Source organism: Ambystoma mexicanum, chromosome 8 (assembly GCF_040938575.1).
Source record: "Ambystoma mexicanum isolate Mex_15411 chromosome 8, UKY_AmexF1_1, whole genome shotgun sequence".
NCBI classification, from domain to species: domain Eukaryota; kingdom Metazoa; phylum Chordata; class Amphibia; order Caudata; family Ambystomatidae; genus Ambystoma; species Ambystoma mexicanum.
In genome coordinates this window covers 541,892,290-541,917,897 of record NC_090929.1, presented here as the reverse complement: position 1 = coordinate 541,917,897, position 25,608 = coordinate 541,892,290, and the positions used below count along the sequence as shown (strand labels likewise).

General features: G+C 46.0%; 1 protein-coding gene across 1 annotated transcript in view; it reads left to right on the top strand.

Moving 5' to 3' along the window:
- The window catches only part of CEP104 (centrosomal protein 104), an 846,942-nt gene extending 821,685 nt beyond the window's left edge, over nucleotides 1-25,257 (top strand). Inside the window, exon 22 of the mRNA XM_069610252.1 lies at nucleotides 24,875-25,257. Within this exon, the coding sequence (XP_069466353.1) occupies nucleotides 24,875-25,008 (134 nt within the window). The 3' untranslated portion in view covers nucleotides 25,009-25,257. The remainder of the gene's footprint in view (nucleotides 1-24,874) is intronic.
- Nucleotides 25,258-25,608: the final 351 nt, after the last annotated feature.

The window sequence follows — 25,608 nt, the reverse complement described above, 5'->3', positions numbered from 1 at the left end:
CGCAACTCAGGGTTCAAACCGGAGACACAGGCGTCTTTAATAAATAAACCTGTTGAAGACTCAAACCTCTTCGGGAAAACGGTGGATGAGGCTTTGGAGATGGCTAAAAAAGAGTTTGATACTATCAAAACTCTTGACCAAATCTCTAAGCCCTCTAACCAGACGCGGCTATGGCAACAAAAGCTTTTTTCGTGGCCAACGCCAACAACAAAACCAGCAGCAACAGTACCCTGCCACCAATTTCCAGACCAATAGTGGCCAGTACAGGGGCAAAGGAAGAGGTCAGGGGTCCACCCCCAGAGGCTCCCAAGCCCCCAACAACACCAAGTGACGCAAAGATTTGCGTCCCCTCCCATGCAACACCGGTCGGGGGCCGGATAACATCCTTTCTTCCAGCATGGGAGGGTATAACGTCAGACCGCTGGGTACTTTCCACCGTAGCCCATGGATACTGCATCGAATTCAACAGTTCCCCAGCATACAAACCCCCGAGGGGACGACGCATGACACCGGAACATCTTGCCATCCTTCTCCAAGAAGTACAACAATGCTGGAAAAAGGAGCCATAGAGGTCGTGCCTCTATCTCAGGTAACGGAAGGTATTTATTCAGTGTACTTCCTTGTACCCAAAAAGGATCTAACCATGCGCCCTGTATTAGATCTGCGCCCAGCGAACAAGTTTATCAAACCCCAAAAGTTTCGTATGGTGACCTTACAGGAAGTGATCCCACTGCTATCACAGGGAGATTACATGACAACATTGGACATGAAAGATGCATACTTTCATATTTTAATGTTGCCAGCGCACAGAAAATACCTCAGGTTCATGATAGAGGGCAAACACTACCAGTTCAGAGTGCTACCCTTCGGCATAGCATCAGCACCAAGGGTATTCACGAAGGTGCTGGCAGTGGCAGCGGCCCACCTGCGCAGGTTGTCCATCCCAGTTTACCCTTACCTCGACGACTGGCTCATAACAGGGGATTCTTACGAAACATGCTTCTCCAATACCCAAAAGACTGTAGACCTTTTGTTCCAGTTGGGCTTCTCCATCAACGAAAAGAAGTCCAGCCTAGACCCCAGCCAAATCAAACAATTCCTAGGGGCTCTAATTCAAACAAAGGACGGCCTCGTCTTCCCCTCCAAAGAGAGGGTCCAAAACATGCTGTTTCAGATCCCTCAATATGTGACCGGTCGAGAGGTCACGGTACGCAAAGCAATGTGCTTGCTGGGCATGATGGCGTCGTGTATTTATTTGGTACCTCACGCGCGCCTTGCGCGTGCGCCCAATGCAAGAGTGGCTCAACAGCCAGTGGTGTCAGGCCAGCGGACTATGGGACGATCTAGTGGTGGTCTCGCAGGCCTTGGTTCTCTCGCTACGGTGGTGGACAAAGGAAAACCTGGGAAAAGGGAAACCCTTTGCCACACCCGCAGCGGAAGCCACTCTAACCACAGACGCATCCCTCACAGGATGGGGGGCTCACCTATCCCATCAGACTGCTCACGGAGTGTGGACTCCGAACGTAGCATCCAAACACATCAATCTACTGGAGCTACTAGCGGTGTTGAAGGCGCTAAAAGCCTTCCAGGAACACCTACAAGGCAGGACAGTGATGGTCCTTACAGACAGCACCACAGCCATGTATTACATCAACAAGCAGGGGGGAACCCACTCTCCAGGACTGTCCAAACTGGCCCAAAATATATGGAAGTGGGCTCTCAAACAAGACATGTTCCTACTGTCACAACACGTACCAGGGGAACTCAATCTGCTGGCAGACAAACTCAGCAGAGATTTCCCCCTGCCCGAAGAGTACGAATGGCGACTGCACGAAGACATCGTCTTCGATGTCTTCACACAATGGGGATTCCCAGAAATAGACCTGTTCGCAACCCTGGAGAACTCACAATGCCTAAGTTACGCCTCCAGGTACCCCCAGAACCAATCCAAGGGGAACGGTCTGTCGATACAATGGTCAGGGAAATTTGTTTACGCTTTTCCCCCGACTCCCCTTCTCAACAAGGTGGTGCACAAGATGCACCAGGAACAAGTAACCATGATACTGGTCGCCCCAATGTGGGCCCGTCAGCCATGGTTCGCTCACTTGATGGAGATGTCTCTATCTCCCCCAGTGAAACTCCCCTGCCCGTACAACATGCTGTCACAAGACAAGGGCAGGACCCTGCATCCATGCCCCTAGAACATGAACTTAGCAGCTTGGCTCCTGAGATCATAGAATTCGGACATCTACAGCTCCCGCAGAGATGCATGGACATCCTCAAAGAAGCCAGAAAACCTAACACTCGCCACTGCTATTCTAGCAAATGGAAGAGGTTTGTCATCTGGTGCAGGGGTAAGAGCATCAACCCGATTGACTGCTCTCCCACACATATTGTTCTATACCTGACCCACCTATTGGATTCAGGTCTAGTGTTCAATTCCATTTAAGTCCACCTAGCGGCACTTTCTGCATACACCACTTCCCAACTCAAGGTGTCGTGGTGGAAGAAACCTGTTATAAAGGCCTTCATGGAGGGAGTAAAGAGAATACACCCCCCGATAGCTGACCCAGCTCCCGGATGGGACCTTAATGTGGTACTTACCAGACTCATGGGCTCACCATTCGAACCCATGCACAAAGCATCTCTTAAACACCTCACTATTAAGACTGCTTTTTTAATAGCTATCACCTCCATCAGGAGAGTAAGTGAACTTCACGTTCTGTTCTAGATCCCTTCGTTACAGTTCACAGAGATAAGGTGGTTCTACGCACTCACCCAAGGTTTGCTCCGAAATTCATCTCAAAATTCCACGTAAACCAGTCTATAGAACTACCAGCGTTCTTTCAAAATCCTTCCAACTTGGGAGAAAGGACTCTGCACACACTAGATGTGCGCAGAGCGGTCATGTTCTACATGGAAAGAACCAGACCACTGAGGAAGACTAATCAGTTCTTCATCTCGGTGGCAGCAGGAAGAGAAGGGGATGCAGTTTCAAAGTCCACTATTTCTAGATGGATTGTTCAATGCATCACTCTCTGCTATACTCTTGCTAAGAGAGAACTGCCCTTTAGGCCAAGAGCACATTCTACTCGAGGCACGGGGGCGTCCATAGCATTCATTGCAAATGTTCCCCTTGAGTCCATCTGCAAAGCGGCTACCTGGAGTTCTGTGCACACCTTTACAAAACACTACTGTCTAGATGCACACTCTAGATCTGAATCCCAGGTGGGACAGGCAGTATTAAGACATCTTTTCTCTACTGTCCCTTCTCATAACCCACCGCCAACTCCGGGTACTGCTCGCTAGTCTATGCACAGCATGTGATTCTAAGCAGATTAACAAACATCAGAAGACAATGCATTACTTACCGTAAAAGCATTTCTGATGGTTGTATCTGCTTAGATTCACATGCGCCCACCCTTCCTCCCCGCTCGGATGGAAGGAACATAGACTTCCTTTTATATCTCTCTTTTCTGTACTCACTCACGTCTAGAAGGCTCCCTCAGGGCAGAAAAATACAAACAGAGGGACCTCGACGCGTGAGGGATTGTGGGTACAACGCACGTCACTATAGGGATAGTGTTTCAGACACGCCTTGTCGATGTCCCTTTTTCGACTACGAAAAACAAAATGCAATGCTCCGCAGTGACCACTGGATGTCAGACCTATGCACAGCATGTGAATCTAAGCAGATACAACCATCAGAAATGCTTTTACGGTAAGTAATGCATTGTCATATGCATCTTGATTAAGTTTCTTATTTTGATCTGTGATGCAAAATATGCAGCATGATTACCAAGTCATCTTGTGTGCCTTTAGGAAATTACAGCATTTCAAAGTGCGGTGTTTGATTATAGAAACTATACTGAGCAGATAACCATTTGTTGCTTTATTTGCTGGGAATATGTTTATGGGTTCATTAGAAACAATTATAGCATAACAATTGGGGACCTTTTTATTTGTGCAGTGGACCCCTATCACAGTAAGTGCTCTTTTGTTGTGATGGATATTGTTTTAATTATTATAGCCCACTAAAATACTGGAAATCAAAGTAACTGATTAGAATCAAACGTGTGGCATTGTGGAGGGAAACACATACACAGTATTTCTCTGAAGCTGGAAAACCTTGGCATAACAAGATGCAGGAATAATGTGGGAGGTATTTGGGTTATTTTGGGGGGATTCAAATGGAACACACTTTGCTTACTCTCCCGTTCATCAAAACCAATGTTTTGAAGTTGCTGGGGCAGAACCAATATTGAAAGCACCACTACCTGTTCTGATGTAGACTGGCGACTGAAGAAAAGGTACAGCCAGGTGTAAGGGCCTAGCAGAACTGTTGTGAGGTTGCTGTAGCCATCCCGTTGAAAAGCAAAGGAGCGGAACAGAGGCTGGGTCGGACTGGGCCATAACATTTTCTCGGGCACCAATGAAAAAGTGTCCCACAGTTGTAAATGGCAACTCATTCCTTTTGTGCCACTGTTTGAATAGCACACGAGGGAGTTGTTTTGATAAAATGTGATGCAAATTGTGCATTTGAAAGAATATTTATTCAGCAACTCTGGTCAAAACTACTAGCCGCATAGTGAAGTAACTTATTGGGCCAAAAAATGTGCCCACTTTGACCCAAAAAACTTGCCACAACAGCATTTTGTGTTTTTGGTTCGGCCATGGCCCTATAGACCAGTCAGAGCCTGGACAGATGCTGGTTTTGCCCATCGAAATTATAACAGACATGCTGTGAAGTGCCAATACTTACTGTGCTGGAATTCCCAGTACCTTTCTTATCAGTGTTACCAGGCACAGAGACCTATGGCCACGCATAACTAAACAAAAATAAGTTCCCAAGATAGGAACTTACGTCCCCTGCACACTATCTAGTATCTGGATGACCAGACCAACATTTATAGAAAGAGTAGTAGAGTTACTCTACTACTATAAATGTTGGTCTGGTCATCCAGATACTAGATAGTGTGCAGGGGACGTAAGTTCCTATCTTGGGAAGTTCCTATCTTGGGAACTTATTTTGTCCTATTATTAGTGCAACCTAGGTGTCAAGGTTGCCTTTCTCTCCTCTGCGCCTCTTACCTCTTTTTACTTAGTTTCCTAACAAACTTGAAACCTACCCCATCTTCTCAAATTTACCACTCCTGTTACTAGGGTGTGCCTATGGGTCCTATTCTTCTCCACGCATAACTAAACTACAGCATTCATTCTTCTAAAGTTTCTCTGAGTTTCTTTGTCTCTGTTTCTAACAACTACTAGTACGAGTACTTTCAACTGCACTGCCACTCACACAACATATTACAAACATTGGCAATGTCAATAGTTTTGGCGTTTCTTGTTGTTCTTTGCATTTTGCATTTATAGGCTCCAGGGTGCAAGGAGGAGAGTGCACAGTTTTAAAGGAGGATGTGATAAGCGGTGCAGGTGTGCAGTGGATGGAATGAAAAGGGGAGTACAGCAAGGAAGGAAGCCATTGATAGATGGTGCCGATGATGAGCAACAGGAAATATGAGCGAGATAGAGAGTAAGAGAAGAAGTGAGTGTGAGAGGAAGGATGAGAGAAAAAGTAACGGCTGAGAGCAAAGGTTAGAGTTCGAGAAGACGAATAAGGCGATATCTTCAAGAGTGCTAAAGAGAGAGCGACTGCACATGCGGGGAGATAGAGCACCAAAAATGCGTCAAAACCCAATAGACCTCCTCTGATAAAACCATCAGACTATTTTCTCCAGTGAAACCCAAGGTGAGTGCCCTACCCCCAGCAGCACAGATATAAACCGCTGGTGGAAGACAGGGAATGCCCAGCCCCCGGATCCACACAAACATTGAGGGGGGGGGGGTTGGTAGGTGATTCCAAAGAGGTTGCACTGGTGGTGCGCCACCATCCATGGTGCCCTGAGAGTCTAGCCAAGAGGCATAACTGAGAAGTGGGTAATTTCTCGGGGAAATGTAAGCCTTGCAGCGCAATGCCTGTACTGTCCTATTACAAGTATTGGAGCAATGCAGAAAAAGTGCCAGAATGGTCCATTATAAAATAAATGTTGTATTGTCATATGAAGACGTGCCACTGCTATTAAATTAAAGGTGTGGCAGTCCTATGCAGAGTTGGCAATGCTGCTACACTAAAAGTATTGCAGACCCATAAGAAGCGTCACCGATGCCCCATTAAACGTATGTCAGTCAGGCCTGTACAGTGCAGGAACTGTTGAATTATAAGAAATGTGGTCCGTCTGAGAATGTTCAGTTTTTTCCACATTCAAAGTCTTATTGCCAACAGTGACTATATAGCAAAATCTGTTGTACTTACAGTTCCATCTGAATTGAGTATAGAAGACATACCTGCTCTCAATACCTTAGATTCATTGAGCAGAGAAGAATCAAATGTGAACTTGGCAAATTGTGATGAGTGGACAACATCACTACCTGCTGGCATCAACACGAACATAGCAGACAACACTAATGTACGCAATAAATCCAAGTTGAACCGCTCCAATATTCACAGTCCAACTATAGATCTATTTGAAGATCTCTTGATTGATGATTTAAAAACTCTTGCTTTGAAATCCAAGACTACCAAATTAAGATGAAACCTAACCTGAGCCCAACAGACAGCGATTGAGAATTTACAGTCTGACAAATCGATAATTGGGAAATCATCTGATAAGGGTGGCAATGTAGTTGTCTTAAATACTGCAGATTATCTAAAGGAGGCCATGAGACAACTTAAAGATACCAATAGTTATGTCAAATTACCAAGCAATCCATGCCCACAGTATAAGGATGAGTATGACGACAAAAAGCTATTGCTTTGGTATGAACAAGGCCATATCAACACAAAAGAAAGACAGCATTTGACAAAAGACCACCAAACCATCCCGATTATACACTTCATCCCCAAAATTCACAAAACCATGTCCAAACCACCAGGACGCCTCATTGTTGCATCTATAGACTCGCTTTTGGAAAATACCTCGAAATTTGTAGATTAGTATTTGTTTCCGTTAGTAGAAACACTACCATCATATAAGAAAGATACTACAGCCTTCCTCAATCCGATTTTCCACATTCCATGGCATCAGGAATTTCTACTAGTGACTTTAGATGTGGTGTCTTTATACACATGTATCACACATCAACAAGGAATCACAGCAACAAAAATATTCCTGTTAACTAGATCACTCAGTTACCGCGATCACTCTCATATGCTTTTGGAAATGTTATCTTTTGTTTTAACCCATAACACCTTTATGCTCAATCAGGTTTTTTACAATCAAGCCTGTGGAACTGCTATGGGTACAGCTGTAGCTCCAACGTATGCTAACTTGGTCATGGGAGATTGAGAGGCCAACTTATTTTCCAGTGAAGACAAAAAAGCACACACAGACAAGGTCATAATGTGGCAAAGGTACATTGATGACCTTTTTCTAATCTGGAATGGAACTGAGGCCGAATTTAGAATTTTTTCAATCTTTTAAATCAAGAGAGAGCCAATTTAAAGTTTACAGAACATCATCATAACTCGGAAATTGTCTATTTAGACATTAAGATCAAAATAGTTAATTAAGTCATCACTACCGAATTACATAGGAAGAGCACAAGTACCAACGCTGTCTTACATGCAACAAGTGCACACCCTATCCCTCTCAACAGTATTCCGCACAGCGAGTAAGGGGAAATTGCAGCAAAAACGCTATTTGGGAAGAAAGTGCCAAGAACATAGCTGCAAGATTCTTAGCGATAGGATATCGCAAATGCACTATTAACAAGGCGTATGACCGCAGTTGTAGCAGAACAAGGGAACAAATGCTAGCAAAAGCATCAATCTGCCACAGAAAGCTAGAAGACATAGGTGACTCGGTCATTAGATTCATCACAACATAGAACTCAGGAGCAAAGGATATCAAGAGAATCCTGGGTGAATATTGGCATCTCCTCAAAAGAGATAGACATAAGTCACCTTCTTAGACCAAATGCGACAGTAACCTACAGGAAACCAGCTTCCCTGCAAACCAAATTGTCACCTAGCATGTTCCAGCATGATCAGATATCGATTATATGTGTGGCTGGCTCCCTGTTAAAACACAAGGCTTTTTTCCATGTACCAAATACAAGGCATGCTGCTTCGGATTGAAAACAACAAAATTCAATCATCCCAGAACAAGAAGAGAAGTGATGATAAAGAAATCAAATGTTTCACACAGTTCGCGATCTATGTGATCACTTGCCAGTGCAACTTATGGTACATTGGCAGTGCGAAATTAGAAGTAAGACTGCATATTTTACAGCATTTGCGGGCAATCAAAAACAAGGACATGAATTATCCTCTTGCAAAACATTTTGAGGACAAACACCATGGAAATGTCATCCATTTAGGTACTTTGTAATTGACACAGTCGATCCACATCCGAGAGGAGGTGATAGACTCAGGAGACTACGACAATTAGAATCCTGCTACATTGTGGACTGTGATACCAAATCTCTGATGGGTCACAACTGAGATGAAGAACTATGTCTTTGTGGAAGATTAATCCTGAGTCAACCAGTATTTACTCACCTCCCTACGAGGGGTCTCCATCCTACTTTGAGAAATTTACCAACAAGTCCCTCTGTTTTTACCTTCATGTTATGGTATCACCTCCACACTGGCAGTTTATACTAAGAATTAGTGGCTATCTAAGAATGTTCTATATCCAGCACCTTTGCACATATTCATACCGTTTGTATACTTGCTACATTTATGTAGGTTTGAAGTTTATTTTTTTTATATCCATACCTTTTGTACTTTTGTATTTTTGTAATTTCACTGGTAAGCTCTTTGTACACTTTTTTAGATTGTTGTTTACATTTAACTGTTATATGTATTGTATTTTAGCATCTATTTTCAGAGAGTAAAGGAACTAAGCTTGTTTTATCAAGGCACAAACGAGGGACTAACGCATCACACTGAAACATTGATGGAGATTTGTATTATTGGGTCCACACTTTGATATATCAAAAGAGTTTGCAATATAGCACTTTACTGACAGTAGAAAGCATTTTAACTTGCCTTCAGCGCTATTCAGCACCAATTCTAGCCTGGGTGCCTCCCTTGAATTATATAATTTGTACGCCCTTCAGGAACGAATTGGAAACATTGTGCACTTTAGATTACTACTATATATACTACATGGACAGTGCCCTTTTAGGCAAACACTATTAGATATAATTCTCGACTCCAAAGCTAGCACCCGCAAGGGTTCACTGCCAGTTCACCGAAGTTTCACAATCTAGATGGCAGACCTATATCGAATTTATAATCAAGATTGGGCCAAGCAGGTACACATGGATTTATGATATTCATTGATAAGCATCTGGCACCCACAAGGGTTTACCGCCAGATAGCTTTGAATACATACATACATACCAAAGGAAGTTGTGTTAGAATATCTATCAGTGATTCTTGGACTCATCGGTAGTGGCAACTAGCAACCGCACACTGCACAATTAGTGACTCTTTTATTGCGGAATGCTAGGATCTTGAATGGATAACCACTTTTTACTTTAGCTTTTTAATGTCAGTGTCTTGCACTTTGCACTTTACATATTGAACTTTACACATTCGAGTAGAGTGGGCCTAGATTCAGTCTTGTAAATTTGCTATTTTGCACATATCTTTGTAGACTGACCAACTACATAAAGAGATTAAACACTCAGTCTGCCAAAAATCAGATAAGCACTGTACTGAATGTTCGGTTTCTTCTCCCCACCCACCCTTCCATCTCATGTTTCTATTTATCAGTGTATGTTGCTGTCTATTGGTAGGTTAAACCTCTCTCTTATATATCGCCAAACTATACGATCTGTGAGATGAGTACTTATGAGACTAGAGCATTCCATCTGGCTAAACAACAACGCATCTAATTATTACAAATGATATTTTATTGTGGCAGCAGGATTTCGAGGCACTAAGCACCAGTCAATTTATGTGCAATAAATACACCATTCTTGTAACCCACTAGGGAGGATTCTATCTTACAAAAAATCTATATATACGTGTAAGTGCAAACAAACACACTGTCCTTATAACCCACTAGGGCAGGGGTGCACAACTGATTTTGACAGGGGGCCGGAAGTACCTTACATGAGGGCTATAGTGGGCCGAAAAGTAAATGTGGGCGGGGCGGTAGGCGGGGCGTGGCAGGAGGCTTTTTAAACCCCCAATTTGTACTAAACACATGGAAAAAGAATGTTTTTGAGGGGTAACGATTTTTATTTGCATTTCAAACTTACATTTTATACTACACATTTTCCATTGTTATAATTTATTTCTATTTAGTTATTGTATCTCGCCTGTTTAATTAACTTATATATATTTTATTGACCCTAGATACACTATGCCCCATGGCCCCCTCACCCCCAACCAAACACTATGCCCCATGGCCCCCTCACCCCCAACCATACACTATGCCCCATGGCCCCCTCACCCCCAACCATACACTATGCCCCATGGCCCCCTCACCCCAACCAAACACTATGCCCCATGGCCCCCTCACCCCAACCAAACACTATGCCCCATGGCCCCCTCACCCCCAACCAAACACTATGCCCCATGGCCCCCTCACCCCCAACCAAACACTATGCCCCATGGCCCCCTCACCCAAACCAAACACTATGCCCCATGGCCCCCTCACCCCAACCAAACACTATGCCCCATGGCCTCCTCACCCCCAACCAACATGCACCCATACAGACCCGAACCCTCCACCCCCCCCAACTCAGCACACACACAAACATGCACCCATACAGACCCGAACCCCCCACCCCCCAACTCAGCACACACACAAACATGCACCCATACAGACCCCAACCCCCCACCCCCCAACTCAGCACACACACACTCAAGCATGCACCCATACAGACCCCAACCCCCCACCCCCCAACTCAGCACACACACACAAACATGCACCCATACAGACCCGAACCCCCCACCCCCCAACTCAGCACACACACAAACATGCACCCATACAGACCCCAACCCCCCACCCCCCAACTCAGCACTCACACACTCAAGCATGCACCCATACAGACCCAAACCCCCACCCCCCTAAATCAGCAAACTCTCAAACAAGCACCCATACAGACCCATTCATACACATCCGACACACATCCGACACCCCCGCATCTCAACATGCACACAAAATACATTCAAATACATTCATACACATCCGACACACCCCCCCCCACCCCCGCATCTCAACTTACACACAAAATACATTCAAACACAAACATTCATACACATCCGACACACCCCCCCACCCCCGCATCTCAACATATACACAAAATACATTCAAACACAAACATTCATACACATCCGACACACACCCCCACATCTCAACATACACACAAAATACATTCAAACACAAACATTCATACACATCCGACACACCCCCCCACCCCCGCATCTCAACATACACACAAAATACATTCAAACACAAACATTCATACACATCCGACACACACCCCCCGGAACATACACACACAAACACAAACAGACCACTTACCGGAGACGTGCTGGAAGGCAGGCAGGTAAGCGCGGCAGGTAAGCTGGAATCGTACTACGGCTGGCGTGGTCCAAGGCTGAAATGCCTTCCGGCATCAAGCCTTATGGACCACGCCAGCCGTAGTGCTGGCCCTCCATTGGTGCAGCACACACGCATTACGTGGCTCGTAGGAGCGACGTGATGAGTGTGTGTGCTGAGCCAATGAGGGCCAGTGTTTTCACCGCCCTCCATTAGGAAAGTCTTTGTGCCTCGCGGGCCAGTCAAAAGGGCATGGCGGGCCGCAACTGGCCCGCGGGCCGTATGTTGTGCACCCATGCACTATTGAGAACCTTATTTCACAAGAGACGTATATGTTTATATGGTTGCCAGTCATTTGGTCGAAAACAATTGGTCGACTGGACCACTGGTCGAATCAATTTGGTCGAAAACCAAATGGTCGAATTTTTTTTTTAATTATTTGTACCCCTTTTTTGTTTTTTTTGGGGGGGGGCCCCCTACCCAAAAAAAAAAATCGACCATTTGGTTTTCGACCAAATGACGTCGACCAGTTTGTAGTCGACCAAATGACTGGACACCTGTTTATATTCAAGTGATGTATTGTGGTTTACCATTGTCAATTGCCTCCAACTATTTGCTGCTGTGCCTTATAATTTATTTTACTGGAATGATTAGTTTTCCAACTAATAGTATTACACATTTTATACTCTTGAATGTTTACATTTAAAAATCCTAAATTCAAAGTTTATATGGGAATTTTTAAACTTGAAAAATTTTTATATTTTTTTTCATAACATTTTATTTGGTTTTACATATAGGCAATACATATATCACAATAGCAATCGCAGAACAGCAATCATTCAATATGATTTAGCAAAAGCGACTCATGGGAGGGCCGGAGTGCAGGGAGCAAAAATGTTAGAATGTCCACTACTGACCATGGTCTGTCCTGTTCTTTTTCGCCAAGTGGATTGTGGGGCGATGGATAGCTATGGTGTGAGGCAGTGGTTCAACAAAGCGGGCTGCTTTGGCGCCATCTTGTTAACGGAGGCATCCTGGTGAGGGTCGGGAACCTAGCGGCGTAGTCCATAAATGGGTCCTACATGTTTAGGGCTCTATTCAAGGAGCCTGACCGTATCGCAGTGATTCTTTCGGCCACCACTATATCCCAGCATTTTGCAAAATGCCACGGAAGGGCCTTCTTTATTTTTCCACACCCGGGCCATTGCTATTTTTGCTGCTAGGAGTAGATGCGTGCATAGTCTGGGGATGTGGCCTGATATTGGGAATGCTGCATCGCCTGTGCTGCCAAGAAGAACGATTCCAGGGTCCCATTGGATGGTGAGGCCTGAGATTTCCTTGATGTGTTTGAGTATCTCTTTCCAATAAATTTCCGCTTTCGGGCATGACCACACCATGTGTAGCAGTGAACCGGTAGTCGGGCACCCACGCCATCAAGTTCCGGGAATGGTTGGGTTGGCCTTGTTGATTTGGGCAGGGGTTATATAGTACCTGTAGCAGAGTTTATAGCCCCCTTCTCTGTTTGTAATGCATTGTGAGCTTTTGTGTAGCCTGGCCCAGATTTTCTCCCATTCTTTGACTTCAATTTCTTTTCCCAGGTCCTTTTCCCATTCGATCATGTATCTTTTTTTTTTCGAGGGGTCTGCCCTGTCTAGGAGTTGATACAGGGTCGAGATTCTGCCTTTGCTTGTAGGGGTTGTTAATGATAGTTCCAAGGCTGTTAATTCTCTGGAGCATTTCTCCCTGGTTACTGTGTGGGACATCCAGTGTCGGATTTGGGCCTAGTGGAATCTTTCCCCTTCATCCATTCCGAATTTTGCTTTGCATCTTTCAAATGAGATAGGTGCTCCTGCATCCAGGAAGTCACTGCTCTTATGTAAGCCACCTGCTATCCAGGGTTGTAAGCTTTTAGCCGATAGACCTGGGGAGAAATCAGGGTTATTCCAGATGGGAGTTAGGGGGCCTAGCGAGCCGCGGATGTGCCATTTCCGGGCTGCTTCCTTCCAGCAGCGGGCTGTCGATATTGTTGGCAGCAGCGGGCCGCTGTTTGCTTGTGGTTTTACGGGCGGAAGGTGTGAGAGGGATGATGGTGCCACCGGACACCCAAGATTCTTCGAGGTGTGTCCACTTCGGTTTATCTGTTTCTTGGGCCCATGTGAAGGCGTGGGAGAGTTGCGCTGCTAGGGTGTATCTAGCAAGATCCGGTACTCCCAGATCTCCCTGTGGAATTCCTCTCATCATTATTCATTTGGCTATACAAGGTTTAACCCCTATCCCCCATACGAATGCTTGGATTTGCTTTTGCAGGGCTGCAAGGGCTGGACCCAGGATGTTGATTGGGAGTGCTGTGCAATGGTATAGCCATCTGGGGATCAGATTCATTTTGATGGCTGTGATTCTGCCAAACCATGATATTTCCTGTGGCTTCCACCTTTTGAGATCCTTTTGAAGATCTTTGATCAATTGCGGGAAGTTGCTTGAGTATAGGCGCAGTGGGTCATTGGGGATGTGAACCCCGAGATAGTCGATTGGGCCTGATGACCATGGGATTGGCATTAGGGGGCTGAGAGTGTCTTTTTCCAGTCTAGAGAGATTCACCGGTAGTGCTACAGATTTGGATAGGTTTACCCTGAACCCTGATAGAGTCCCGAATTCTGAAATTTCATCCCATATAGCACCCAGGGACGATGCCAGTTATTAGAACATCGTCAGCGTATAGCGCAATTTTATATTCATGGCCTCCCACGGACAACCCACTTATGTTATTTTGCCTGATTCTTGCTGAAAAGGGCTCCATGGAGAGAGCAAAGATTAGGGGAGAGAGTGGGCAACCCTGTCTGGTGCCCCTGGATATGTGGATTTTGCTAGACCTTGTGCCGTTGACCCGCAGCTGTGTGGTGGGAGAATGATAGTTAGCCATTACCCATGTGATAAAGATCGGCCCAAAGCCCATGTGCGTCAAGACTGCCCGGATGTACCCCCAGTCAACCAGGTCAAAGGCCTTATGTGCGTCTAAGGATATGGCGGCCATTCCTACCTTTAATTTGTGGGCACTCTCGATAATGTTGATCGTCCTTCTAATATTGTCATGGGTACTTCTCCCCGGGATGAATCCCGTTTGGTCTTGATCAATTAGGGTTGGTAGGGCTGGTGCCAGTCTTTTGGCCAGTACTTTGGCAAAGATCTTCCCGTCGCTATTCAGGAGTGAGCTAGGCCGGTAAGAGGCAGCTAGTTCGGGGTCTTTTCCAGGTTTGTGTATCAGGATTGTGATGGATTCAGCCATTGAGTCGGTTGTTGACTTTGAGGTAAGGGAAGAGTTAAATAGGGCCGACATCTGAGGTGCTAGAATTCTGGCGTATTTTCTGTAGAAATTTGCAGATAATCTGTCAGGGCCCGGGGCAGCTGATTTGAGAGATTTGATGGCGTCTATGATTTCTTCAGTAGAGATGGGTAGTTCTAGGGAGTCCAACAGGGTAGTGTCCCGGGAGGGCATGGTGCTTAGATATTCTGCTAGATTGTCTAGTGCTGTGGGTTCTCCGGACATGATTGATTTGTGGTGCTTCAGTAGTTCTTCGATTTTTTTTCTGTATCAGAGTAGAGCATTTGTCCATCTTCCCTTCTTAGTTTCAAAATGTTATTTCGGGTGCAGACTTTTTTCAGTTTTTGTGCTAGGACCTTGTTTGCTTTGTTCCCTTTGCTGTAGTAGAATTGCTTTGTAAATGCTAAGGCTTTCGCTGTGCGGTCGGCGCAATGCATCTCCAGCGCTGTTTTCGCTTTCCTCAGGGCTCTCTCCGTTTTCCTGGAGTTGTGTGATTTCAGTTCGTTCTCTAATTGCTTTACTTTTTCCTCCAGCTTAGCAGCCATGATGTTCGAGACTCTTTTCTGTTCTGCCCCGGCACTGATCAGTGTGCCTCTGACGACCGCTTTCAAGGCATCCCAGATGATGTTGATGGGAGAATGCTCCGTCATGTTTTCATTGAAATAATTGGAGATAGTTTCTTCAGTTTCCGTTTGGATGCATTCATCTAATAGCAATGAGTCGTTAAGTTTCCAATGCCTTTGAACCGGCTGTTTTTGGCCTGAGATAACTGGATTCGCGGATACTGGAGCGTGGTCCGATATCATGCAGGTGTGGATTTCTGCATTGTTAAGACATGGGAACAGGACTCCCGATAGGAGTATGAGATCAATTCTTGAAAAGCCTTTATGCACACATGAGTAGTGAGTGTAGTCCCTTGAGGTGCTATTGAATAGCCTCCATGCATCGACGGATTCGGTCTCTCTTAGCAGTTTGGCTATTGCTAGTGCTTGCACGAAGTTTGTGTTTGTAGGGGGCAGTGTTTTATCTATTTGTGGGTTTGGCATGCAGTTGAAATCTCCACTTATGATCAGATGGCCTTCGCGGAAGGCTAGAATGGTCGGAATTAGGTTTGCGATAAGGTTGGCCTGAGATGTATTGGGCCGTAAAATGAGACTATGGTTATAGGAAGTTCTTCAAACAGGCCCTTTAGAAGGAGGAAACGGCCTTCCGGGTCTATTTTTATGGTGATTTTTGATAGTGGGACTTGTCGCTTAATAAGATTGCAACTCCTCTCTTCTGTCCGGAGGAGGCGAAGTATGCTCTGTATTTATATCTATTGAATCTTACTGGGGATTCGTCTTCCTGCAATAGGTGAGTTTCTTGGAGCAATACGATGTCACCCGATAAATGACCCAGTCTGTGTTCTACTGATTTACGCTTTCTTGGCGAGTTCAGGCCTTGGACATTCCACGTGAGTATCACTATTTCACTTGTATCGGCCATTGGTATACATTTTAGCGTCCAGTGTGTCGTTGGCCTTGCTCTCGCTCCTGGGCCAAGAGTCTGTTAGCAGCGATCACTTGCTGCGTTGGTCTGGTAGAAGCTTAGTTGCTGGTGCGATATGCTGTGAGGATGACTGTGAGGCCAGAACCTGTGGGGCTCGGATTGCTCCTCTCCAGGTTGGCTGCCATGATAGTCTATCTCCCCCCTTACCCTCTCCCACCAAATTGAACTGGTAGTAGAACCATTGTCCTGCTGCCATTGGGGAACTGGTGGCACCAAGGCGCCAAACGATGGCCAACTGGGCCGCTGATCCGAATTCTTTTGCAGCTCATCCTTGCTCCCACACTGTTGGCGTAAATGAGAGTAGATGTCTCTGGAGGCTTTCTCCCCACAAGGGATTTGCGTAGTTATGAGCTGTGGGATGTGCCTCTCTTAAGGAGCGGCTACCTGAACAGGGTGCTAGATCAAGATTGAATCGCCAGGACTCTGCTAAGTTCTTGCCAGATTGGTCATCCCAGCAAGGTGTCTTTCTTAGGGGGACCCCAGAGTCTTCGTCTTCTGCCGGCTTTTGACCATTCTCCTGTGGGAGGCTTTTCCCGAGGGGGGCGGGACGGTTCTTCTGATTCCGAATCCCCGTCAGACTTTCTGAGGCCCATGAATTTATCCGCCTCTTTAGGCTTGTGAATTTGCCTCAGGGCTCCTTCCCATTTAAATTTGACTGAGGTCGGGAAACCCCATTGATACGGGATCTTTCTGTCTCGTAGCCATTCCGTTAGAGGTCGTATGATTTTCCGCTTTTGGAGCTTGGAGGCGGCTAGCTCCTGATAGAGCGAGATTGCGGAGCCCTGGAACGTGACCTGGTGCATTTGCCTTGCCTCGCGCATAATTTCTTCTTTCATTTGAAAGAATTGGATTGTAACTAGTACATCCGGTGGGAATGTGGATTCCCTTCTTGGGGAGGTTCTGTGCACCCGGTCTAGTTCCAAGGGTGCGCTGTCTGGAAGTGTAATTATAAATCTAAGTAGATTTGTGACATAGCTTTTTAATTCTGCATCTGGGATGGTGGATGGTATTCCTCGTAGGCGGATGTTATTCCTCCGAGAGCGGTTCTCTGCGTCCTCCTGTTTTGCCTCTAGGAGGTTGCATCTTGCCTCTAAGGCCGCGATCCTGTCCCTGTCCTGATCGATTTCAAATCTTTGGTCACAGACCTCTGCTTCAAGCTCGGCCGTTCGGTGTTCTACTTCTCTCACCCGCCCGTCTAGAGAGTTAATTTTCTTAGCGACCTCTTCTGCGCTTTTTTGAATTTCTTTAGTCAGGGCTGACAGTAGGTCTTGCAGGTTGGCTTTAGTGACTGATTGGGATGAGCACTGGGTTGATGCCGGTGCTGTAGACATGGGGGTGTTGGGGGGGGATCTTCTGGTAGGTCCCCCTTTCTGGATCTCTCCGTAGTAGTGTTCGCTAGTAGGGAGTTAATGTCCGCTTGCCTAGAAGCCTTGCCGCTTCTTGACATCTTGATGCTGCTGGGTCACTGTGGCAGGTCTTTCTGCGTGGGATTATTGCTAGTATACCACAGGGGGAGAGTTCTGGAGTCCTCTTTAGATGCCCACTTCGGTTGGTGCGGTCTATGGGGCACTAGTGCCGAGAGGGGGGGGGGGGGGCTGTGGTGTATATTTGAATGCTTGTGGTAAATTGCGGCGTGCCTCGGCGTGCAGTATGAAGGATCCCAATGACCTGGGAAGGTGCGGTGGACTTATAGGCAGAGGGGAATGGGGGGTTAAGCCGCGGCTAGGCGGATGGGGCCCGCCGCGTTCAATTTTGTATTAGTTCGGGGGACTGTTATTGATGATTCCGCGGGGACCCGTGCGAAAGAAGTTGCCGAAACTTCATAATCCGGCCACGACACGGGATCCCACTCAGTAGACAGCTGCTGGCGGTATTCACGCAACAGTCGTTTTAGTTTCTCTCCATAATGGGGTCTGGTAGCGGCGTTTGCAGCAGCAGCGTGGTGGGCCTCTCAGGAGCTCCTAAGAAGCCATTCCACTCGTGGTGGCTCCAAGCGAAGCCACCCAATTGTGTTATATTTTAACAAGTGCCTCAGAAATTACAAAATGCATTTAGGCAATATATATATCTGTGGACTCATGTACTACGTTCCAAGATGCTGATACTTTAGGAGGTTGATGCCTTTGCTGAATACATTGAATAACATCAAAGTAGGACTAAAATTCTACTATATAAATGTTAGTCCTCTCTTTATGTTAAATTCTGTCTGTACCTTCTGCTGCCCTCCTGTCCATGGATGATGAATGAATAAAGGGCTTCCAGAAGCAACGTGCTATGTCAACTCTCCCAGCGTTCCGAACTCTTCATGACGCGCCTGCGGCCATCAGGGCTACTGAAACGATTTGGCTGACACAGCAGCACCTCTCCCTCGCGCTTCTGCGCAAGCTACTTTGCTAATCCAGCAAGAGAGGCAGGCATTGTGTTTGGTGCTCAAGTTTTGGCACATTGCTTCTGGAATTCAGTTCCTTCTCACAACTACGTTCCTGAAGATGATGGCCTAACTGTTCTGCCATCGAAACCGGTCGACCGTACGGACCACAAGGTCTCTCATGATCCTGTAGATGTCCTGAGAAACGAGGACTCCACATAGACCAAATTTTAGTTTATACTCCCGCAGAGTGAGACTTTCAATATGATGGACTGCAATGCCCACCTTTTAATAATGGATTTTGTGGGCCACACTGACCGCACTTGGTGATTGCAATACCTAAGAGTGGATTATAATGCACAATCCTCCAGGTCACAACCGCTGATGCAGCATCAATTTGAGCTGCCTCCTGATAGTATCTAATAACGAGTTCTGGCAGAACATTAACAGCCCATCAGTCGTGGTCTTGTCTAGCGGAAAATTGTTGTTTTTCTTGAACTGTATTCGATTGCCATAATAGTTAGCGTTGAGGGAAAGACCTGGTTAAGCTATCCATATTAGATAGGTGTTCCACCACACGCTACTTAGGGTCTGGCACTCCTGTCAGGGATAGGGTGTTCTTCCCTTAGAGACAGCTAGTACACTGTTCCACTATCTACTCAATGTTCACGTATGATTGATATACGCACTGTAAAAATGCGTTCTTCCGAAGAACTGTTGTTTTTGTGCTAAAGCAGATGCAAAGCCACCAAGCTAACCGGCAGGCTTTTCAACAGGCTATACGGATCCAGAGTGCCACTCACAAGAAGAAGTATAATCTCATAGAAGAAGAATCAAGAGGCTCTCAAACAGATCACAGATGCCATGGGGGCCTCCCGGGGACATCCCATGGTCCCTATCAGCATCCTGCAAAAGTATGAACAGGAAGAAGACCCGGGGTACTTCTTCACCAACTTTGAACGTGTTATGCTAACATTACATCACGCCATTCCTTGCCGGCGATATGCAGGCGCCTATCAGGTGGCGAATCCTTCTGGTGACACGTCCTATGGAGACATAAAAAGAGTCCTCCTGAAGCGTGTTGGGATGGACGGCGAGGCATACCACCTACAACTGTGGGAAACCAAGCTCAAACCAGGAGAAACACCCTGTCAGTTGTATTACCGGATCCAGGACTTGCCAGAGAAGTGGTTAAAACCCACCTCAGCTTCTGTAGTCGACATAGTAGAAAAGATCCAACTGGAGTAGTTTGTTGATGCCCTTCCAGGACCTGCACAGTGAGACAACACCACTGCCACACGTTGTCAGAAGCTATCAATATTGCAACCGTGTTCCAGAAGGCTCGGTTTAGCCGGCATCCAGGAATGGGAGCGACTGGACAAGTCCAGAAACCCACTGCAGGTCGATGGACGTCAATCAGGCAGAAGACACCCAGACAAGATCTACTTGTTCTTTCCAGACCTTCTCCCTCAAGACAACCACAGTGTTTTGATTGTGGGGAAAGAGGGCACATTGCCCGGTTCTGCCCACAGGGGACCAACCCAGAGCCTATGGAGGTGGGAACACTGCAAGCCCAAGAATACTGCAGAAGGCGCGTATATGGCAGAGGTAACCATGGATGGAGGACCTTCCCAGGCATTACTGGACAGTGGAAATACCGCGACCACTCCCCAAGTAAGTGGTAACAAGGGTTGTGATGCCATAGCAATACCCGTTAGATGTGTTCACGGGGACGTCAGGACATATCCGTCTAGAGTTGTTAGCTTGGTTATCCAAGACCTGACCATGGACGTCAGAGTCGCCCTAATACGGTCTCTGCTTGCTCCTTTGCTATTGGGAACCAACCTCCCTACTTTCCGGGAGTGCATTAACAAGAGTGAATTGCTACAGACTGTGCCCTTTTCACAAGAACCAATGCACGAGTCCGGAAGCACCAAGATGCGAAAATCCAGAAGAGAAAAAAAGGAAGTGGAAAATCTGAAGAATATCAATTGCTGCCATTGACTGGCTTCCTGAGCGCTCTGAGACTTGCTTCCAGGCGGAAAGCCAAACAGATGCCATCCTATGTAGAGCCAGAGAGCGAGCCCTCAATACCAAGAATGCTAACGGAGCTACAGGACTCTGGTTTAAGGAAAGAGCTGGTCTCTATTATCGTGTTACTAGAAGAATTGGAACAATTGTTGGTTCCTCACACCTTTAGGAAGTTGGTGTTAAGACTTGCTCACGATGAACCAACAGGGGGAGGGGTGTCATCTAGCGACAGAGAAGACTCTCGAGAAGGTGATAAAATGTTTCTATTGGCCCGGCGTTTACAAGGAGGTCAACGACCGTTGCCAGGCATGTGTCATTTGCCAAAAAAACAATCCTCTCATTCCCCACCAAAGCCCCCATTCAATGAATGCCTTTGATAAAGGAACCGTTCCAAAGCATTGGAATGGACATAGTGGGGCTTTTTGAGCCCTCCAGCAGGGGATATCAGTACCTGTTGGTTGTGGTAGATTATGCCACCCGTTACCCCGAGGCGTTCCCAATGAGGGGGGACCTCTGCTACCCAGGTGTGTGACCTACCCATTCCTTTCTTTGACAGAGTTGGGATTCCTAAAGAGAGAGTAACCAACCAGGGCAGGAACTTAGTCACACATAGTGGGACGTATCAGTCGACAACTAAACATAAAACAATTGAGGACATCTGTGTATTATCCCCAGATGGATGGGTTGGTTGAACGTTAAAATAAGACCATAAAACAAATGCTAAAATGAGTGACAGCCTCTAGCGGGAAACACTGGGACCGAGCCCTACCCTGGATTTGAATGGTCCTTAGAGACACCCCACAGTACTCGACAGGTGTCTCTCTCTTCGAGCTGTTATTTGGACATCAAGCGAGGACCCTCTTGGACATAGGGAAGGATGGGAAGAAGAGGAGGAGCAACCACTGGCGATGTACCTTGAAGAACTACACCCACACCTAGAAACCTGGCTCTAAGAAATTTGGGGCGAGCAACCGAGAAATAAGAGGAGTATTATAATCGGCGTTGCCAGAGGAGGGCCTTCAAACCTGGAGACAAAGTACTAGTGTTACCGACTAGTGGCAATAAAATGCTGGCCAATGGAGAGGACCCTTTACGGACCCTTTACAGTGAAATCAGTTTTAGGACCAGTAAACTATCTTATTCGTCAACCAGACAGACAAGATAAGGAGAAAAACTATCATGTCAACCTCTTGAAGGGTTGGAAGGAACCGACAAGGCACATGGCTTTGATTGTCCCCGAACAGCACAATACGGAGCAGTTTCGTAGAGGCGAACCTTCAGGGTTACAAGATGTAAAGTGGGGCAGTAACGTAAATCTCCAATCAAAACAAGAAGTCATGCAAGCACTGAAACACTTTGCTCACGTTTCTTTTCATCTACCAGGGAGAACCACTTTGGTGGAACATTCCATTGACACCACCCCCAGAAGAAGGATACGAATGAGACACTATCATATTCCTGAAGCAAAAAGAGAAGAGCTACAAAGGACATTCAATGAAATGATAAAAGTGAATATCATCAAACCCTCCTCAAGCCCTTGGTGTCCTCCAGTGTTCTTGGTTCCCAAACCAGATGGTTCTATTCGATTTTGTATGTACTTTCGCCAGTTTAATTCTATCTCTACTTCACTCAGCACTTGCCTCGGCTCACCCTCACCCTTGGATACTCGCACTTACCTTACCTTACATTGCACATCACCTGTTGCTCACCCATGAGCACCCCAGCACCTATCCCATTCCATCTCCCTTCTGCACTTGCACGTTCTGAACACTGACAAGGCATAATAAGTTCTCCCCCCACCCACGGTTTTTAATATTTCTTATGTATTTTAATTGTTTCTCATCCTTTGTCCCCTCCCTGTTGCCCTGTGGGCGCTTTGAAACAGTATTTACTTCCTGTATAAGCGCCTAACAATTGAACAATAACTAAATAAATGAATAAATAGACAAACTCTTGGAATGACTGGGGGCCGTACAATACCAGAGTACAATAGACTTGACCAAAGGGTACTGGCAGGTTCCCCTCCAGAAGGAAGACCATCCCAAACAACATTCTCCAGTCCAAAGGGGTAATACCAGTTCACAGTACACCTTTCCGGTCTTCACAGGGCTCCCGCCACCTTCCAGTTCATTATGGATAAGATATTGGTGCCTCATTCATCCTATACTTCGGCCTACCTGGATGACGACATAGTGTTCAGCCGCACCTGGCAAGAACACTTGGAACATCTCTGTAAGGTAATTGCCACGTTAGCCGACAGTGGGTTACACATAAACCCGAAAGAAAACTGTCTTGGCAAGCAATCAAACAGGGTACCTAGGATACACAATGGGGGGTGGAGATATTCGTCGCCAGATCAACAAAGTCGAGACCATCCTACAACTACGTACCAACCATTCGAGCCTTTCTAGGAATCGTGGGTTATTATCATCACTTTATACCTTTATTTTCCGCCATAGCGACACCGCTTACGGATGCCCTGAAGTCCTCCCATTCTGGGGATTTTACTTTGGATGAGAAGGCAATAACAGCCTTTTCTGAATTCAAGAGCATCATCTCCTCACTTCCAGTGTTGAGGTGTCCTGACTTCTCACAACACTTCCCACAGACGAATGCATCTAGTATTTCCCAAGGAGCTGTTGAGCACTTGTATTCCGTGGCCTTCATTAATCGAAAACTGCTACCCCGTGAACAGGCCTATTCCACCATAGAAAAGGAGTGTTTGGCCATCAAATGGGCCATGGAATCCCTACGCTATAACCTTCTAGGTTGTCTTTTTACTATCGTCGCTCTCCACGCACCCCTGCAGTGGTTGTCCACCCAAAAGGACTCCAACCATCGGGTTCTGCAATGGTTTTTGACTCTGTAACCATTTACCTTCCAGACGCTGCGTAGCCCGGCTGCCTTCCAAGTGGTCCGGACTATCTATCACGTTCTACTGACCTGCCCGAGCGGCTTGGTCCTTCGGTGTGGGGTTGTGACCAGGTACCCCTGGGTCAGCACGAGGCATACCCTAACAGGAAGGGTATAGTAACTAGTGAACCCAGTTGAGGCGAGGAACCCCACATCAGAGACCAAGAAATGGAGTGGAGGAGAGAAAATTGCTGATAACAGGAGAGTGGAATACCATACTCTTTACCGAGACAGGGACGGGCTCTAACTCCGGAAGCATGCATGTCCAACCCTTCGTCCGCGGGGGAAAACAGACCAGTTGGCTTCTGAGCTGAAGAACAAGGATCCCGCGCTTAACTGGTGCCACAGCAGGTTACTTACTCGGAGACCGCCTGCCCTGACCCAGGCAAAGACCCTCGTGCTTCCAGGCAGCCTAGACAGAGTGGCGGTGACAGAGTGGGAGAGACAGTTGTGCAATGCCACTGCCGCTTCCAATGTTCTTAATGTATTTCTAGGTCAACCTACGTGCCATTCCATTCTATACTATCATTGTATATACAACTTTACACTTTACAATGTCATTGCTTTTCAGTTTTCATATGTTATGTGTAAGAGGAAACATATGTTATATCCACTGCACACGCAATGGCATATCAACATTCCATATTGGAAGGCCATCGCGTGCGCCCTTTGTTTCGACAGTTGGTGAAACATTAGACATTGTGTGGCTGGCTTGTTGAACAGACCTGCATGGGGTAGTGTATTTCAATAAACTTTTTATTACCAATTTGATGGTCAACGCTGAATCTTTACCACAGTTAGTGATTGGCTGCAGCATGCTGCATTCGTCACAATACACATTATTCCCTTCATTTTTATATTCCATGTTGTTATCCTCGTGAATGTGCTGTAAACGATAATGTGCTAATTACATTGCTATACTTGATGAAAAAAAGCACACTGTTTGAACCTCATGTTGAAGTTAGATTTGCTGTACAATTTTTATATGCTATCCGCTACCTTTTAGCTCCTGCTTATCAACTCTTCATTTCAATCACTTAAAGTAGAACTTAAAACGGTGAATCCTGATCCTCCGAGTATAAACGCTTCCCAGTGTATTCATGCTAAAAGTAAATGGTTGTGTTTTCACAGGGAAAGTGTCAGGAACGACCGGACTGAAAATGGGTTCAACTGGAGCGAAACTGCGGACTCAGACTGTGGGCAGCAAGATTCCAGGCCCCAAAGCCGGATTGAGCAAAACGACAAAAGCTCAAGTCAAGCGGTGACGGGACACATGCCTGCTTTGACGCACCCATTGTATACTATGCTAAGGTTAATTCTTCAGTCTCCAAGATTTTTGGTAGCCCACACCACCTTGGCACACACAGCAGCCTGAGCTTACTTAGCAGAAATATTAGTCTTATTTTTTTCACTAAACCATGTGTGTTTGAAATTGATATCCCCCCAATCGGTGCAACAGTAAGAAAAGGTGCACAGATCTTCTCGTATGAACTAATTAAAAAATGTAAAGTGTATATTTCCTTATGCTTGAAATCAAATGGGTGGTACAGCACTTTAAAAACATGTTCTATATCTGAGGTACTTGTTCTCATGATACTAACGCATGTAATCAGCAACTCCTTTTTCCATACAAAATTATATTAGCCTTACCAAAGACATTTCTGGAAAAGATTTGGTGTGAACAATGACTTCATATGTTTGATTGCCCAATCTGTTTTCAACTGACCATTGTTTTCACAATTCCTTTGAATCTTTCTCCTGCATTTGAGCCGGGTTCTCCCGACCCAGGGCTGCACACACACACTGTATAGTGCAAATCAGCTGCCTTACTTCCAAAACCCTTTACAGCAGGACTTCTTCCCATC